Genomic DNA, 19,884 nt, shown 5'->3' on the forward strand with positions numbered 1-19,884 from the left:
TGAGTCAGAACCCCTCATGCTAGTGGTCATTGTCCTGCAGGCTTATTTTAAAATGTTCTGTGCTTCCTCCTCATTGATGCAAGCTCTCAGTGCCGACCCTCCATCCTAACCATTTCTTCTGTTCCCCTGGAAGTCCCTCTGGATGGTAAACAAATGCCTCCATTCCCCCAGTCTCTGCACAGGAACTCCCTCTATCTCCTGCTTTATTTGAAAGCTGACTGTCTCTCCTGAGGCCACTTTTGTGGACCTCATTTGTTCAGATCTCAAGTGACCAGGAGGTGGTGTTAATATTCACCTGGGCCTCCACTGTCATTTCTCAACATTTTGCTTATGTTTTGAGGCAAAAACAAAGAATCCCAAGCAAAATAGGAATTCTGTTTGATTTTGAGAATCATGGCATCCAGGCATCCAGTTCACTGTCTTTTTTTGTGTGTGTGGTACACGAGCCGCTCACTGTTGTGGCCTCTCCCATTGCAGAGCACAGGCTCCGGACGTGCAGGCTCAGTGGCCATGGCTCACGGGCCCAGCTGCTCCGCAGCATGTGGCATCTTCTCGGACCGGGGCACGAACCCATGTCCCCTGCATTGGCAGGCGGACTCTCAACCACTGCGCCACCAGAGAAGCCCTTTTCTTTGGTCATCTAATGACTGACATCTGAGTCACTTCTCAGGTATCTTATGTGTAGAGTGGCTTGCACTCTTTCTCTCCACTCCACGCCTAGCATCCTGGGTGACTTCATTGGCCTTGTGGATGACCCATCTCTTGACGACACTGCCTCTGCTCTCCTCCTTCTCCCTCCCCACCACCTTCAAAACCTAGGAGGAGATTGCATGGCAACATGCAGGGCAGGAAAAGACCTATACAGAATAGCATTCCCATTGATTCCTTCCTCCCATTGAAACCTGGAAAGAGGCAACTCTCTTTTGTTTCCCGATTAGTGGTAAGATTGGGGGTGTCTTCTGTATGGGAGTTTCTCAGCTCAGGATGGCCCAGGAGGGCTGAGAAAAGGGACCAAAACACAGGTGACCCTTATATAGAACATAAGCTAAAGGAATAAATAAGCTTCTTGGGGTTTTTTAATGTTGCCTACTTCAGCTTCCTAGTGTTGGAGAGCTGTCTGTGCATGTGCCGGGGGTTGTAACTTGGAATAAGGAGCCTGGTAATCTCTGCTTGAGTCACTGCTTACTTCTGTTATCTAATTACATCACCACTTCTGGTAATCTCTTTTTTTGGCCACTTCAAATCCTTTGTGGAAAGCAGCTTGGTGTGTGTGTGTGTGTGTGTTTATCATATGCAAGCTCAATGCAGGCAACTGGATGGAGTAAGAGCAGTAAGAAAGAAACTCCCAACATTTCCAACACATATGAGTAATGCACCCCAAGGCAATGCACCGAAGACTACTATCTAAAAGTTTCTCAGTTCCTTAACTCTTCTGAAACAGTAAAGTTTTAGTGTTGAATACATAATCTTCTCTTTTATGCTTGTGCTTCCTTTCTCATACATAGTGCATTTACTCTTTGGTTTTCTTGAGTGCTCCAATTCCTTGACACTCTCCTTTTATCTTAGTCATTCTGCCCATTTTCGATTTATTTCCTTCCCTATATAGACTAAACCACATGATTTACCACTTCAATAAATTCACTTTTCAGAATCCTTGAGTGCCTCAGTCCCTTGTCCTTTTGCTTCTTCACCTACTCCTAGAAACTGGGTCATTGCAACCATCTACCGTCTCTCTTCTTACCATGCCTTGCCTGATGGAGAAAAATCACAAATATATTATTACTACTGATAATTTCAGCTGGGCTCATATATATATATATATATATAGTTCTTTCTCTTAAACCCTTCTGTGACTCTTTCAAACATTTACTACTCTCCTCAAACACCCTACCACAACCCTTCTCTTCTTGCAGCAGATGGTCTTGTTGCCTACTTCACGGAGAATATCAAGACGCTCAAGGACAAATTTTGTATCTTCTTACAACCCTATTTGCTTATACCCATCTTTGCCTCCTTCTTTTCTGGCTCTTCCCATCCAAGCAAATCCCTTGACCTATATCTAAATTCCCTTCCATATTAAAAAAATCTTTATATCAACATCAAATATCTATTCCTTAGACAAATGTTTATTAAACACCAGGTACCAGGCTGGGCAATTGAGATATAGCGACAAATAGAACCCAGCTGCCATAATGCCTATTGAATTGTTTGGCACCTCTTTTCCATGAATTTCACATTCCTCCTTTATTTATTTGGTTACAATGGGAGCTGTCATATTACTCCCCGAATGATTTGGAGTAGGCATCTAAACCAAGATTGGCAATCAATCCCTTTACTGGGAAATTTGTAATTGGGACTGACAGTCAGCATCACACGGCAACAGAGTAACTTGGAAGTTGATGGTAGTGGCCGTTTTCTGTGATGTGGACCAAGACACGCAGAAAGCCATTCTGTAACAAGAGTGACGCTGAGGCAGATTCAGAGATATGAATAGAGGCAAGGCACTTTCCAAAAGAGGACTTTCTGGGTTCTTTAAGGTGCTCTAGGCTCTGGTTCTATTCCTGAGGTCCAGCTGCATCCTTGCTCTAAGATTCCAGGGTTCTTCCATTAAAATTTCTTTCTGCTTAAGATAGTATTTTGTTTTAGGTTTTTGTTACCTGCAATCAAAAAGCAAGATTCTGTCATTCTTACTGGAAAGCTGGACTGCCTTGTTTTGTGACTGCTGTCTGTTGGAACCCAACCACGTATCCTTTGAGGTTAGAATTTTAGAGGACTGGGTATCGAATGTCAGAATACTGCCTCTTATTTTCAGTCTTCATTAAGGTGTCACGAGAAGGGAACATGCTCAAATACAGCTGAAAGCTGCCTGGAAACCACAAGGCCAGGGTGTAACTCTGTTCTGTGAAGTCCTTTTTGCCTATTGCCAGTTGCCTGAGACTACTGAGGTCAGATAATCACGGGCTTTACTGAATTACAGCTGCCAAATTATCTACTACGCTTTTTCTACAGCTATCAATTATTCCCTTTCTCTCTTGAATCTTCAACACTTCCCGCTATATTTGCTCCTTATATTAGCATTGAAGTCCACAGCCCTCTCAACAAAATCCTAGATTTCACAACTCTTTCTTCCTCCTTCTTCTTCCTTAAAGAAGTTGTTCATACTCAGTGACAAGCTGTAGCAATCAGGTGGCCTTACTCTCTGCTGTAACTGCACTTACTAAGGTTGTCCATGACCACCTTATCACCAAATTCAACGGGTGTTTTTCAGGTCTTACCTTACTTGACCTCTCAGGAGCACATGCCACTACTGACTGCTCCTGTATTCCTGAAACACTTTCTTTCCTTGGTTTTTGTGATACCATATGCCTCTGGTTTTCTTTCACATGTCTGCTTGTTTCTTTGCAAGTTCCTCTTTCTGTTCTATACTTTAAACATATTGGTGTTCCTTGGGTTTGGTCCTAGTCCTCAATCCTCCTTTCTGTCCTCAACTTTCCTGGGACAATCTCAACCACTTTCTTGGCATTACCGTACATACCTGAATATAAGACCAACACCTGCCTTCTTCCAGCTCACAATAATCTCTTGAGGAAGTCACCTTATATTCTGACCCTTAAAAAGTCCTTGAATAACAAAATGCTCTTTGGGGGAATACACATTAGCATGCAATGATCTCATTCAATGTTCATATAGAAGTCACCTGGCAGAATTGGTAAGAAAGGAAAGAAGGAAATTTAACACAGATTTAGAAATTAGTTCTAGAGAAATTCCTTCACATTTGCAAATATTGGATGTCCTTGTAAACAGGCCTTTGAAAGATGATATGGAAGATGATATGATAGTGGATATGATTACAGGATGAATGATATAATGTGATTAGATACAGTGGCCTGGAATAAAATTCCCAGTGACAACACGATATATAGGGTCAAAAACTTAGGTGGAAGTGAAGATGACTGTACTTAAGAATTATGTCAGAGATTCAAAATGTGACCCTGGTGATCATAAATCACTGTGAGGAGTTTCAATAAAATTATTTTAAAAATTACATTTTATATAATATGTAACTTAAAGTACTTAAGTATAATTAAATTAATACAGGGAACATTATAAGTAGATCCTTGATTATTTCATCTATATCTCTAAAAATTTATACATGCAAGTTGACCACAAAATTTTATTAGGTGGATGGATTTTATTTGGGAAAATGGGGGCCACCCTGTATTCAAAGGCACCTTATATCTGGGAATATATGGTATACACTGATGACTCACCTCTCTCTGGCCCAGTTCTCTCTGCTAAACTACAGAGACAAATAACAGTTTACTGATATTTCTACTCAAATATCACATAGACACCTTAAACTTGTCCAAAGTTAAACTCACAGTGCCTCCAATCTACTCCTCTTCCTTGGTCCCTTCTCACTGAATGTCGCCACCTTCATTCAGTGGCCCAAGCTGAAATCTATCACCCATATCGCCTCTCTCCCACACACCCCTGTGGTTTCTCTCTCTTAAATCTCTCTCTTATCTGTTCGCTTCTCTTAATTCCCTCTGTTTTACTCCAGGCCACCCACATTTCCTCCCCAGACTACTGTTAACAAAAATCTAAACTGGTTTTCTTGGTCTTGTCTCCTTTTACCCTACACTCCTTGAAGCAGCCTGAGTAATCCTTCTAAAATGCAAATCTGATGTCAATTCCCACTGCAGGGGTAGTCAAGTCCTTCCCTTCTTCTTCCACATTCGTCTCAGGTTAGAGACTCATGCTGCTTCTCTAATTCCCCAGCCCTCCTCCTCTTTCCTCCCTAGCGCCTCCCCCCACAATTTAGTGAGATTAGATGCTCTTACTATGTTTTCCCACACTCCTTATCTTTCCCTACCATAACACTCTTCACACTTCTTTGTTATAATTGTTTATCTTTCCTGCTAGGCCGGGAACCTTGTCTATATGGCTAACCATTGCATTCCCCTAAGAGAGGGCAGGACCTGAGACATATGAAGTGCATTATAAATATTAAACAAAAGAACAAATAATTTTGTTATCCCAGTACCCAGGATATCTGGCAAATAAGAGGTCCTCAGTAATATTTGTTGAGTCAATAGATTGTTGTTGAACTAAAGATGTGTGATTAACTAAAGCAACGTGTAACAAGCAAAATTAATACTGTGAAGGCTTTGTCCTTAAGGAGCACATATCCTTCTTAACTGGGCTTAATTAGAGATGGCTCCCTAGAACAGGTGGCTTTTGGAAGAGAAAGGGAGAAATAAAAATTCTTACCTAGTGGAATGTAAAGAGCAAATGTAAAAATGTCAACATCTATGCAGAAGAAAATCATGTTCTTAAGACCTGGGTAATTCCTAGTTTAAAACTGCTGTGACTTGGGAGTGTTCTGTACTGGGATCTACTTGTCAAGGAGCTAGCTTTCTTCTCTACCTTGGATACTGGGATTCAGCCAGGGAATCAGCTGCAGAATCTAATTACTGCCAGCAATTAAACACTGAACTATATTGCCTCTCTAAAGTTGAAAAATAATCCTTTCACTATAGAGAATAAGATTCTGACCAAGTTTTATATTCATAGGCTTTATTAATTTTTATATTATAGTACTTAGAATAAATTTCACAAGAATATTTGCTCTAGTTATTTTTGGCCTGCACTTTGATAACTTACACTAACACAATGGCCAGTCTGTTTTCTTTGCTGTAAAAGTTTCTTTGTGCACTATTCCTTGAACATGGGTCTCACGTTCTAACTTTACTTAGATGAAAAAAAGTGTTAATTTCATGAATGGTTTAATATCACTTCGTAGATTAATAGACTACATAAAAATACGTTGGCTAGCCGTATAAATGTGGATTGATGTATTAGTTGGAAATCTTGTTTGGAGAATGAAAATGATAAATAAGATGCCTAATAAAATGTTTTCTCAGAGATGCCTTACTAAAGAAAGGAGAGGTTAATTACTCCAAATGATGATTTTGAAAGGGAATGTCTACAATGTCGGTTACATTGAAACAAGGTGAAGGATCTGAATTCAAGTGTGTGGGTTACTTTACAATCTTACTCTTGAACTGTTATAAAGTCTGTAATTTTTAATCTGGGGCTTCATTTATTAGTGGTTTATTAGAGTGGGTTTTGTTAAAACTGATTTAAGCACAAGCCAGCAATATACTATTCGGTCACCCTATTTTACAGAAGGTGCTTTAAACTTCTGATTTAATCCTGATACACACAGTGGACTGATAAATTAACTAGAGAGTTCACAAAGGTCATACATGAAAAACAATCTGATTACTTTATTAGCCACAACTCATTTATTTTTCAAACTTGGAGATAAATGCAAGTTTCCTTTTCAAAGTCACATTATTATGCATTTTATACTTATGATACAATGAAAATTTTCCAGACTTAGAAAAGATGACTGAATATTAACATTTGCCAGGCAATTTACAGTTTCCAAAGAGCTTTCTCATTAATTACCTCAGAAAACTGAATAATGATGTGATTATTAAAGGTTAATTAAGCAAATACTTGTGAAGTAATTGGGAGGTAATCTATTTCTAATGTAACTGGTCAATCAGGGGTATTTAGGAAATATTTTTGCTGGTTAACAAGTCTAACCAAAATAAAAAGATATTTAAATTGTTTCCCTAGTGGAAAACAATAAGCCCGTGTTTGCTCTTTTAAGCGTCAATTGTTTCAAAGGGTTCCTGATTCCACCGTTTTGATGGTTTGAGAGGTTTTATGAGGACTCTGAGCTTACCCCTCCCAATGTTACCGCAAACCTCACACTGCTTTCTGCCACTTGAGAATAAAAGAAAATATCTGAAGAAAGTAATTACGAGAAGGCACAGAGGGCTGTGGAAGGCAGAGAACTAGCCATCTACTTGCGGAAAACAACACATTTTGGTTACTGGGTATACGGAACAGTGAATAAAAATCCAACTCATTAACAATCGAACATGACTCTCCAAGTGCATAACCAACACAACAAAATTTTCTCAAAATATTTTCCATGGGTGTAACTTATAAGATTTTCAGTATTCTCATCAGCAGTATAACTCCAAACTGCTTACTCCTAACTTTGGGTAGCCTGGGTGCTGCCTCACGATTACCAAGTGGTTTAAAATCACATCCCTCCTGCTCCCGCTTTACCAGCGAAGAGACGTTATTTCCAGGTACGAAATGCGAGGTGGCCCGCAAAAGTAGAGGTAAAAGGTCTCAGTTACAGCCCGAGGATCAGCCCTGGGGAGTCATGGGGCTCGGCTTAGGTCCCCGCACTGGCTGGTGGAGTGGACACCGGGCACCTTTGTCTGCGCCCTGCTTCCCTGGACCCGGGCGGAGAGCCGCGGGCTGGGGGGCGGGTCCAGCGGTCCGGGCGGGCCCGGCACTGTCCTGGGTAAGCTCGCGGCGAGGGCGGCCCGGCCGGGAAGCGGGAGGTCAGAGGCGGGGCGGCAGGCCCCCTCCCACGGGAGCCGCGCCAGGTCCCAGCAAGAGCCGGGAGGGATCGCTATTGTTTTTGGCTGGCACGTTAAGCCCCACGCCGACCCTCTGCGCACCCAGGTTTCCTCCCGGAGGCCATTCGGCTTCCTCTGAGGCCCTATATAGGGGCCTTGGGCCCAGGCTGAAAGAGGTGCGCGCCCGCTCCGGCCTCTCGGACAAGCCCGGGCTCGGAGCGCCTCTCGCCCTCAGGTCTCCGTAGCCAGAGGCGTCTGGAGAGGTGAGGCGGGGGAAATTTCTCCCCGGTGCGAGGAGGCCAGGAGGAGGAGAAGTAGTAGGAGGAGGAGGATCCGCTTCTCCGGGGTTTCCCTGACGCCAGCAGCAGCGCTAGACGCGCGCTCCCCGCGCCTGTCCCCGGCTCCGGGGACAAGGGGGAGGAGAGCGTGCCCGCCGCCGCGGCCCGCGAGGCGGCAGCCGGGATTGGAGCGGGGGCGGGCCGCGCGCGGAGCCTAGGAGGTGTCGGCGAGGGAGGCGCGCGCCTGCGCGTGCGCGGGGGTGCGCGCCCCGGGCCCCCGCCCCCCCACCCCCCACCCCTGCCGCCCGTGGTCTCCGCCCCCCTTGCGCTGCTGTGTGGAGCCGGAGTCGGCGGTGGGTGGCGGCGCCTGGAACCTGGAGACAGACCCACCTCCCCGCCCCGGAATGTAGTGACTCCCCGCTCTCCGCTCTCCTCCCCTCTCCTCCCCACTGCAGGAGGGAGGCGCCCCCGAGTCTCCCCTCCCGCGAGAGGGGCCGCGCGGGCCGGGCCGGGCTGGAGCAGCGGCGGCGGCGGCGGCCGCGGGAGCCTAGCCTGCAGCGAGGGACCGGCTGAGGCGCGCGGAGGGAAGGAGGCGAGGGCTCCGCCGCGCTGCCGCCGCCGCCGCTCGCGGGGAAGAGATGGCGGCGGAGCGGAGAGCCCGGCGACTCCTCAGCACCTTCTCTTTCTGGCTCTGCTGCCTGCTGCTGCTCGAGCGCCGGGCGTCGGGCGCCGCGGCCACCAGGAGCGGCTCCCCGCCGCAATCCCCAGGTAAGCGGCGGTCGTGGGGTGCGGGCCCGGGAGGCGGGGGGTGGGGGTGGGGGCGGGGGCGCGGCACCGGCACCGGCGGCGGCCGCTGCGGTGTTTTTGTTTAGGATCCAGGAGGAAACGTGTAGGAACTTCTCTGCCTCGTCTCGGGTTGCCGAGGAGAAAGGGGGTCGCGCAGGGTAGAGAGTGAAGTGGGCAGGCGGGGGCGCTGCTGGGGGAGGGGCGGCCGTGGGGGCGCATCGGGGGCTCCGGGCTATAGTTCTGCGCTTTGTACCCGGAGGCAGGTTCACCCCTCGCCTCCCTCCCCTCCCCCAGGCTCATCCCACTTGTAAGAGTGGGACATTCTTGTGCTCACACAAGCACCAGTAGAGGCCACTACACACCTCATTAAATAAACAATCGTACGGCCAATTCATTAATTTTCAGGAAAGGAAGCGGGAGGGGGGCTTGAACTCCGCATTCCCTGGCCAGGGATTTCCCAGCTGAAGTCTCAGGGAAGCGCTGGTTGATCTCGAGGGACTCCTCGTGCGGGATTTGTAGCCCCGAGGCTGTGGAAGATAGAGGGTGTCCGAGGGACACGGTTGTCCCCTCATAACCAGTGGTGTTGACTTAACGATGAGGGCGCCTTGGAGAACAGCTCCAAGTGATTCTGTTAGTGTTCCCGTTATGAAAATGCTTGTTCTTTCCTGGGAATTACAACTATATTTACAGCCTGTTAACTGCTCTTAACCTAGGGAATGGTCTAAGCATCGAATTTTAAGTACTTGAACGTTGTTTTCAGGTGGCAATATTTAAGTATATTTAGCCGCAAAAGCCATTTTCAGGTTTTCTATATCATAGATTATTGAAGTCACCTGCATTCCTATTTATTTACAGGGACCAATTAACAAAACGCCAAACCTGCCCGTAAGGACCTTACAGTGTAATTGCGGAGCAGATTCAGCAGATGAAGGACAAATTAGCATGTAATCTGTTTAAACTGTTTGACCAAGGTGGTGTATCATAAAACTTGACAACTTTCACCTACTTGCATGAGATCCGAAATTTCTGTATTTGAAAGTCATCTTGTCAGGCACAGTGGCAGCTTCTATTCACTAAACCATTACTTGTTTTTCTCTGGTTTATATTTAAAATCACACGGCAATGTAATTTGGCTGATAAAAGCTTTCTTTTGATATTCTTACAGAGTATATGTAGTACACGGCTTTCGCCAGTGTTAAATGCTTTAACCCTGAAGTACCAATGGGTATTATCAAAACAGCCACATAAACAATAGTGTTTTAGTATCACACTTGCACATTCAGCCTAGAGTACACATGTTGGTCCTGAAATGTAGGTAACTGATCCAACCCTTTCTATTCTTGTGGATAGGCAAGAAAAATGTAACTATCTTGGAAGACTCTTATTTAATTTTACATGCAGTTCATCTATTATGTGTGTGTTACTGCTTAAAATTTTGTCAATAATTTTGTAAGTAAAGTGCTAGTAATTTTAGATTAATGAAAGTAATAAGTCTCTTAGGAAGTCATAACATCTGTCTCAACGTTAATTCAATTGATGGGCTTTTATTTTGTGCTGATGAGAGGTGTAAAGCATGGCTGAAATGTGCACTTTGCCTTCATGGAGTTTGCCGTCTGGCATGTGGGTTAGAAAGATAGCCATTTAGCCACTAATTATATAGTAATTAAGTTGTGATAAGCACTACTGAGGAGAAGAGTAGGTTTTGAGAAAGCGTATACTGCAGGGACCTAACCTAGACTGGGTGTCAGGGTGTCTCAGAAGTGAGATCTGAGTAGGAGTGGAGGTGAGGAGAGTCACAGCTAATTAGTGGTATGGTTTGGTCTAGAGCACGGATCTTCTGATCCTGTGCAGAGTGCTTTCCACAAACCATTCTGCCTCACTTCCAAAGGGAAAGGAATAACTGCAGCAAGGAAGGGTTGGTCAGTTCTTTAGCCAGCTGCAGAGACATCAAGGGGATTGAGAAGGGAGTAAACAGCAATGGAACAAGCTGTTTCAATAAATCAGATGTCGTTCGTAAGTGGTTTAATTTTTTAATTGCTGAGATACCTTTCTGTAGGGGATTACAGTGAATAGGTGCTAGGGTATGGAGATATTTGGTAGTAAAAGGAGAACAATAGGATGTGGGACAACAGGATAAATGGAGTGTTTTTCCAACATTGGGTAGACATGAGGAGGTGGAGGAAAGAGAGAAGGACTGGTGATAGAAAATGGTCAGCAGTGGCAGAGGGTTGGAAATGATTAGGCACACAGTCTGGCTTTAGGAAGCAAGGAGGGGCAGATTACTGAAAAGATATGCAGGGACCTAGGGAAAGATGACATGATAAAGTCACCCACGCATTGCAGGTCTTCTCTAATCAGAGTGAACAGGTTAAGGAATGGTGCTCAGGTGGGATTGGGATGCCAGAATGGAGAACGTTAGGAAGACAATGTGAGAGCTTATTTGAAATCAGTTTGAATTTGAAGTAGACTAGATCAGCTATTTCTACCATTTCAGCATCAATTTTTTGTATCCCAAGAGCAGAAATAGTGAAAAGTTTTAATCCAGTATTGGTTGCTTCTGAGTTACATGAAATATGTAGAAATTGTTTTTTAAAACTTTTCTTAGAATAATCAAATATCCAATTCTCTGATCAGATTGCAAAAGAACATTTGATGTCCTAATGATGCTGAGGCTAGCCTTGACCTAGACTTCAGAGGTGTACTATAGAGGTCATGTAGCTATACTTCTCATTTAAGGTAAGAATCCTCTTGTCAACATCCTGCATAGGTGACTCTGTCTGCCTGAATCATTAACTTGATGATGTGATTCATTACCTCACAAGGTAGTCTATTCCCGTTTTGAATAACTTCTTTTAGTAAACTTTGCTTTATGTAGTGCATTTAACTTTAATTTTCACCCTCCCCACCTTCTTGAATTTTTTTTATCTTCTCCTGCCTTTTTTTGGCGTCACCCTATCTCCTGATTCATCTCTTACTCCTCTGATCAATTCTTCATTTGTTTTCAGGTTTTTCTTTCATATTCTCATCAAATATTGGTATCTAAGGTTGATCTCATTCTGTATACTTTACTTGTGTTCAGTTGCTACTGTAAGCTAATGACTCTCCTAGTCCACTCTGCTTCACGTGTCACTCTGTAGCTTCACTGAAGAGGTACCTTGCATTACACAAGACCAAAGGTAAACTCATCTTTGTACCTCTTCCCTCATCCCCTCTCTCCAGACAATAACAAACCAGTTTCTGGTCCAGGACTCTCATATTGTTTGAATGATTGCATGGACTTGTCTTCCTTTGTTACCCACCTTGGACATCACTGTTCATCACTCAACCAAGTTGTGATCTAGAAGTCATCCTGGACTCTCCTCCTTCTCTCTTTCCCATAGCCAGTAGTTCTCCTTGATTTTTTTTTTTTTACCTCCTAGATATTTCTCGAATCATCATCACTCCACCTAGAGTAACAATAGTAGCTCTGTAAATTAATCTCTTTATCTCTGCTGTTAGCCTCTAGAAGTCTGTCCTCCTGCTAGAATGAACTTTCTTATATATTTTTCTGAGCATGCCACTCTGCTACTTATAAACTCTTAGTGTTCTGTAGCTTGAGTGTTAGAGTCTGAACTTCTTGGCATGAAGATTGTGAGGCCTTTTGTGTTCCTTACTACAGGCCTCCCACACTCCCAGCTTAAAGCCTCATCTCTTGGCACTTCTAATGTGTACCTGGTGCTCCACCACTCCAGGTTAACTGCAGAGCTTCAGGTCTCCAGGCCTTTGCACATGCTGTTCTTTCTTCCTGGTTTTTTTTTTTAATTAATTAATTTATTTATTTATTTTTGGCTGCTTTGGGTCTTTGTTGCTGCGTTTGGGCTTTCTCTAGTTGCGGCTAGCGGGGACTCATCTTTGTTGCGCTGCACGGGCTTCTCATTGCGGTGGCTTCTCTTGTTGTGGAGCATGGGCTCTAGGCGTGCAGGCTTCAGTAGTTGTGGCATATGGGCTCAGTAGTTGTGACGCACGGGCTTAGTTGCTCTGTGGCATGTGGGATCTTCCCGGACCAGGCCCCTGCATTGGCAGACGGATTCTTAACCACTACACCACCAGAGAAGTCCCTTTCTTCCTGCTAATGCCACTTCCCACCTACTCATCTATTCAGTGCATTTTTTTCTAGTAGCCCCCTCCCCCAAAGAGAGTTAGAGTCATCATTCTCTGTGTGCCCATAGCTTTCTGAGTCCTTTTCATCTTGTGTTACTTATTTCTTGTCTTCTCTACTAGTCTGACCCTCCTGAGGATTTGGACTTTTCTTACGTGGTGTAGAACAAACATCTAGCACAGAGTAGATCCCCATTAATTGTTTATTGAATGAATATTGAATTTCTTTTAACTCCCGGGCCTTACAGCACAAATCTGATCCCTTTATATGATGGTCCTTCACATGTCTGATGACAAAATTTGTGTGTGTGTGTGTGTGTGTGTGTTGCTCTCTCCTTCTTTCTAAATTAATCATCCTAATTCCTTCAGCCACTCTTCATCTTACTTAGTTTTTGACCTTTTGTGAGTTTGGTCATCATCTTCTGGATATGCCGCAATTTTAATATTTATTAGTTTTGTCATTTTTGGAAAGATCAGTGATCATACTAATTGATCTGTAAACAGAGAGTGATGCCCTGCTTTGCCTGCCTAACTGGATGAAGTATAAAGGAGTTCATAGATTTCCAGGATGAATGTTCAAAGGAGATAAGAAATGTGACCGCTTTTAGTAAACCATATGAAAGTTAATATGTAGAATGGTGAAAAAAGACGTAGGATATGGAGGCAGAGGATTTGGATGTGACTCATGGTTCTACACATTTCCATATATCTGTTGGGGGCTATAGGCAGGCGCCTAACTGAATTGTCAGAAGAATGAAATGTAAAATTGCTTATAAACTGTGAAGTACAGTGTCTGTATAGAATGGTTTTAATTTTTTTTGTGAACTTAAAAATATAGTATAATTCTATTAAATTTTTTGAAAGTGTAGTTTTCTTTCCAGCAATTGATCATTGTTGGTTTCTTCTTTACGAGTTTTCTCTATGCTAATATAAAATATAGGGGTAACATTAATCTCATTATGTGGAAGTTCTGTTTACCTATTTCATAGTCTTTCTTGCCAAACCCTTCATTTTATTACTGACTTTTGTGTGTTTGGGAGGTATTTACCATGCCATTGGTAGGCATTTTGGCTTCTAGGTAAAATTGCATCAACAATAAGAGAACAGTCAGTGGAAATGACTATAGGTAAGATATTATTGACCCAGAGAGCTAATGAGGTGAGGAAAAGTGTATATGATGTTTAAAAATTGACTTTGTCATGGGACACAAGCCAGTGAAAGATGATATTAAAATATAACCCCAGTTTTGGATTTGTTTAGAATCAAAGGAGTTTTTTGACTAAGGATTTTGAAAACAGACAAAAAATTCCATTTAGACACACTGGTATAACTGTTGGTATATTTCTTTCTAGTCACTATATGGCACATCATTTTTATGTTGTAATCATGGTGTATGTACAACCTTATATGTGCATTATTCCATTTTTCTTTGTTGCCGCACTATCTTTAAATCGTCAATTAAAATAAGTTTTTAAAAAAATACTTAAATACATGTTTGTTTTGAAGTAAAAAGAAAGTACATAAAGTAAAACTTCCACCAGCACATTCCTTTTTTAACCCATAAATAACCACTGTTAATACTTTTTCTTCTGTATTTACAGAAGATATGTGTGTATAGTTTTATTTTTTACACATAAGCAGGATCATACTAATTGTTTTTCAACTTGTTTTTCACTTAATAATGCGTTGGAGATCTTTCCATACCACTGAATACGGATTTTCCTATAATCATTATTTAAAATGTCTGTACTCTTCCAGTGAATGAATATAATATTAATAGTGGCCAATAAAAGTATTAACTGAATACTCACTGAGCTGTAGGCACTGTACCACTCTCTATTACATGCATTTAATCCTTTATACATCCTCGTGAGGAAGATGGTAATATCTCCCCATTCTACAGTTGAGGTAACTGAGTGTCAAATATTAAGTGACTTGTCATAGGCCTCACAGTTCTCATGTGGAAAAGTCGGCATTCAAATCCAGTCCTTTACAGGTCAAAAGTCTATGCTCTTTATTATACTGCATACTGCTGCTAACAATTATTCTCCTTTTATAGATGTTGACGTTGTTTTCAGTATTTTGCTCTAATAAAGAATGCTGTAATGAACATCTTCCCACGTGTAGTCTTTCCTTCCGTATTTTGGATTCCCTTGGATAGGATTATTGGTGAAAAGATAATTTGTGTGTGTATGTGGGAGTCAGGGTTCCATTTATTTTAGAAGAGTAATGATACCATTGAGTAATACCATTCATTGACCAGTACTTTTACAATTTCTTCTAGATATTTCATCTTTAATTGTGACCTTAAGGCCATAATTTTAAAATGCAGGTCCCATAGCTTCTCTGTTTCATCTGTTAACTGAAGGAATTAATTAATAATTAATAGGTGATCTCAAAGGTCCCTTCTATCTCCAAGTTTCTATAACTCTGTAGTCTATAAAATTGAGTAGTAGATTTATCTCAGCTAAATGACTTCTGCTAAGTTTTGTGTTTGAACACTGATCTCGTTTCTGTTCTTTGATTCAAGAATTACCTTTTGTCATTCTCTAAAGCCCAAGTTACTATGCATCTTTTTTTTTTCCAGTGTGAAGTCGGATATGATTGGGAAAGTCTTTTAAATTGCCTGTAAATGATCGTGTATGATTTTATTTTATATGTGTAAAAATAGCTTTAGGGCTGATTTCAAGAAATAAAACTTCAGTGTTAAGCAATTGTGAGATATTTTAAGTTGCAGTACTACTTGAAATATTAGATACTTAGGCTTATAACGGATGTAAAGTAAACTGGCAAGGTTACTGATCTAGCTGATATTTTGATTCTGCCTTCAACTTCTTTATGTAAAGAAAGGAGAGAGAGGTAGTGAGTGGTTTTATATGTCCTATTTTACTAAAATCAGTACTTGAGTTCTTGTTAAGGAGTTAGCAGTTGGGCAGTCTGAATTTCAGATTGTGTCTTTGCTTTTCCTATTAAAAAGAAGCATGAGAAATAACTTCTTGTTAAAAATTTGTTATTGAAGTATAGTTGATTTACAAGGTTGTGTTAATTTTTGGTGTACAGCAAAGTGGTTTAGTTATACATATATATTCTTTGTCATGTTCTTTTCCATTACGGTTTATTATAGGATACCCTGTGCTATATAATAGGACCTTGTTGTTTATCTATTTTATGTATAGTAGTTTGTATCTGCTAATCCCAAACTCCTAATTTACCCCTTCCCATCCCCTTTCCCCTTTAGTAACCATAGTTTGTTTTCTATGTCTGTGAGTCTGTTTCTGTTTTGTAAATAGGTTCATTTGTGTCATATTTTAGATTCCACATATAAGTGATATTATATGTTATTTGTTTTTGTCTTTCTGATTTACTTCACTTAATATGATAGTCTCTAGGTCCATCCATGTTGCTGTGGATGGCATTAAGAAATAACCTCCTTTAAGTTTGTTTTATGGCAAGAATGTTTACATTTAATTTTGTAGTCAGTCGGATAGTTCTTGTATAGCCAAAACTAGAAATTTAGGTAATTTTGACTAGTTGCAAATATGTTATCTTTGAGGTATAATTATGCACAAAGCCATGCACTGTGGAGATACTAAGATGAATTGGACATATTTTCTATCCTTGGTCTAATAGCAGAGATAATAACTTAATTTGGAGAGAGAAAGTGTAATTACTGCTGTAGGTGGAGAAACAAATTCTGGAATCATTGTGTTACTATTAATCAAGTAATAGTACTACTTTTCTCATAATTTTGGTTCTACGTCTTTAGTCCCAACTTAGTTTTAACAGGTCAGTAGACTATAACTCTCAGAGAGAGTTATTTTTCATTTCCTCTGTGTGAAATGATTACTGGAATGTTTGAATATATGAGAATGCTAATAATGGAGCCAACTGGGGGTGCAGCTACTTCCATGTCTTCAGGAAATCCGGAGATTGATCGTACAGGTTTTCAGGATTTATTACTGGTCAGTAATAGCCAGTAAAACTTACTGAGGAGTCCTGAGCAGAGTGAATTTTTAAAGTGATACCACATGGAAACTGAATACAGAACATTTGTTTTTCAGGTGCAAAGTAAATGAGTAAAAAAAAAAATTACCAGGAAATATCTTTATGTGTAAGGTCTAGTTAAGATTATAGCATTATCATATACAAATTCAGGGAATAGAATAACAAATTATAAGTTTTATTTATAATTTTTATTCATAGCATGACTTTTAATGTAAAAACTAAAATTTGAGGATCTTTTTGGTTAATAGTTGAAAGCTTTTGGTTTGAAGTTGGGTTATTAGTTTTAAATTCACACAGTGTTGTGTGTCCAGGAGATTGTATGTACACTTCCTATGGCGATAACCCCTTTATTAATAGCACCCCACCTACGTAGAACTCAACCATCATGCACCCTCACCTCCAGAACGTAACTGAAGACTAGGGAATAAGAGAAATAATTTTCAAAGTCTGTACATTGAAGTAAATAAGTTTCTCAGAGTCCCAAAAGTCTTTATTTAGAGCCTATTTATCTTTACTTCATATGTAGTTCTAACAGACTGTATTGTCTTATTTCTAAGTCGATAGTTGATCAGAAGTGGTAGAAAGACTGTCTTGAAATGCCCCCTAACAACAGCAGTTAGTCACCTTTGTAAGGAATAAGATTTAAAATAAACATAAGACCACAGAGATCTTCCTTAAACAGAAATGGTTGTCTCAGTCAAGTTGAGGAAAGTTTCTTTTCCTTTCCATCACTGCCAATGGGTATCTCCTGCCCCTGGCCATTTCTTTTGCCCCTCCTCCTATAGATACAGCTGCTGTCTGGAAAGAAATATCTTCCCTCAGAAAATTCTGTGGAGTCCCATCTCACCTCAAATTAGTGTGAGTCCAGGCTGACACTCGAGGTGGGAGAAAAGGAAATATGAATAGGAAAAGAGGTGAGGTGCCAGGGCAGGGTTCCTTCTCTGCTAGTCCCTACCCCTCAAAGCCATAGAATTTCTCTATTAGCAGCATTTTTAACCCTGATGGCTAAAATATGTCTGTCAACTTTAAATTTGGGGGTAAAATTAATTGTTGGTTTGATTTTAAGAAAATAAAAAATATTAAAAATTTTTCAAACAGTATGTAAAATAAAAAGTGAGATCATACATTCCAACCCTCTCCCCAGTGATAATCACTTTTAATAGCTATGGACTTTCTGTTTTATCTATACAATTAAATATTTAAAATATATAATATATACATGTATAACTAACAAGTGATGTAGTGCTGTGCATACTGTTTTCCAGTGTGTTTTAGGACATCTTCCCATGTGAGTACATACAAATTTATCACAGTTGTTTTGATAGCCACATGGTATTTTATAGATGTATCATAATTTATTTAACCAATTTCTTTTGATGCTCCCCAATTTTTATTGCAGACATATGCAGTGAACCCACTTTTACAAAATATCTTTGTGCACATGTTCAAATATAGTATAGAATAAGTTTGTAAATGTGGAATTGTAGGGTAAAAGAGCATGTGTGTTAAATTTTTTGCTAGTTATTTCCAGGTGGTTCTCCAAAAAGCTGATTTTTCTCTATCAACAGCAAATGAGAGAGTGCTGTTTCCCCACACCCTTGCCAACATACTAGTTATTTTCAGACCTCATAGTCTCTGCCAATCTGATAGATGAAAATGTATATCTCTTTAAATTTTATATTTTAAAATTATTAATGGAATTGAGCATCTTTCAGATTTTTATTAATGGTTTATATTATTTTTGAGAATTGTCTATTTGTCTTTTGTTCATATTCCTTTATCCTGTCTTGAATTAATGGTTCACTTGTAAATTAAACAATATAATTAAGAATAGGAACAATTTAAAACTTACAACTGTCAAAACTCCCATGGCTACTTGTGGTTCGTCACGTAATGAGAAGTGCATAGAGTAGTCGACTCAGTCTGCTTACCCGACTTCTGCTAACCACTGTTCATGTTTGCTTGATATAGATTCATAAACTTTCAAACTGCTCTACTTTGAAGGAAAAAGAGCTCATTGATTTGAGTGAAAAATAGGAATTGAAACAGATGCTACTACCTCTTTTAAGACAGAGCAATTTTAGTTTGGAGTAAGTTCAGTTAATCAAATACTTGCATGCCAGTTTGACTCAAGATACTGAGGTGGTGGTTTAAAGTGGAAAATGGATTAAGGGTGTAGCAGGAAAGACAAGTTTAAGGGACAGGATATGATTTCCATTTTTGAATACCCTGAGCCTGAGATGTCAGCAGATCATCTCTGTAAAGGTATTACAGAATTGGGGCTCAGATGAGAGGTCTCTCTAGACCTCTGGCTAGAAATACAGGTTCAGGAATTATCTGATAGAGGTGATAGTTCAAGCCATGAGACTAGATCATTTCACTGAGGAAGGAAGAAGAAAACCTAGGGCAAAGACTTGAATATACACCCATCATTGGGTGTCCAAAGGAAGGAAATATTACTCTGTCTGCAGAACAAGATAAGTACCTAGAATTAGAGCTATGTAAAATGATAAAAGTTCATTTTGCCCCTACATACCTTATTCAGAAACATCTGTGTGAATAAATGGGATAGTGCTAACATAATGTTTGTTCTTTTCCCTTCTACATGCATGGTGTGACCCTGGGTTAGAGTGCTAGGCAGGGAGAGGGGAAGCTTAAAAGGCAATTCTGAACAATTTTTTTTTAAAGAATTGTAAGATATTTATTTAAAAACATTTATTTATTTATTTGGCTGTGCCGGGTCTTCGTTGCGGCATGCAGGATCCTTTAGTTGTGGCATGTGAACTCTTAGTTGCGGCATGTGGGATATAGTTCCTGGACCAGGGTTCAAACCTGGGACCCCTGCATAGGGAGCGTGGAGTATTATCCATTGGACCACCAGGAAGTGCCCCCAATTCTTTACTATAAATAACATATATAATAATTTATCACTCTGAACTGAGGTAAACAATGAGTTAATATGTGTCTGTGCTTAGAACAGAGCCTGGTTTATCTTAATCACTAATTAAATGTAAACTGTTGTTTGTTTTTATTATTTCTATAAACTGGATGGAGAGGCTAAAAATACATGAAAATTAGATAAAACTTATATAATTTGGTTTATATTATCTGATGGCTGTGTATAATTAGATTGTTAAATGAGTAAGCTTATGTGGGGAAGGATAAGGGTTTGTTTAATTTGGAGTATTTGGTTAACAAGTTTCGAGGAGGTAGACTTGAGCTGG

General features: G+C 40.7%; 1 protein-coding gene across 16 annotated transcripts in view; it reads left to right on the forward strand.

Moving 5' to 3' along the window:
* Window positions 1–8,042: 8,042 nt before the first annotated feature.
* Window positions 8,043–19,884, forward strand: part of NEO1 (neogenin 1) — a 241,339-nt gene continuing 229,497 nt past the window's right edge. For 9 of the 16 annotated variants that reach the window (XM_067752811.1, XM_067752949.1, XM_067752918.1 and 6 more), the window contains exon 1: window positions 8,043–8,500. In XM_067752811.1, the coding sequence (XP_067608912.1) occupies window positions 8,371–8,500 (130 nt within the window). In that variant the 5' untranslated portion in view covers window positions 8,043–8,370. The remainder of the gene's footprint in view (window positions 8,501–19,884) is intronic. The other 7 variants (XM_067752817.1, XM_067752823.1, XM_067752871.1 and 4 more) reach the window with 1 other exon arrangement.

The sequence above is a fragment of the Pseudorca crassidens genome, chromosome 1 (genome assembly GCF_039906515.1).
Source record: "Pseudorca crassidens isolate mPseCra1 chromosome 1, mPseCra1.hap1, whole genome shotgun sequence".
Lineage (NCBI taxonomy): Eukaryota > Metazoa > Chordata > Mammalia > Artiodactyla > Delphinidae > Pseudorca > Pseudorca crassidens.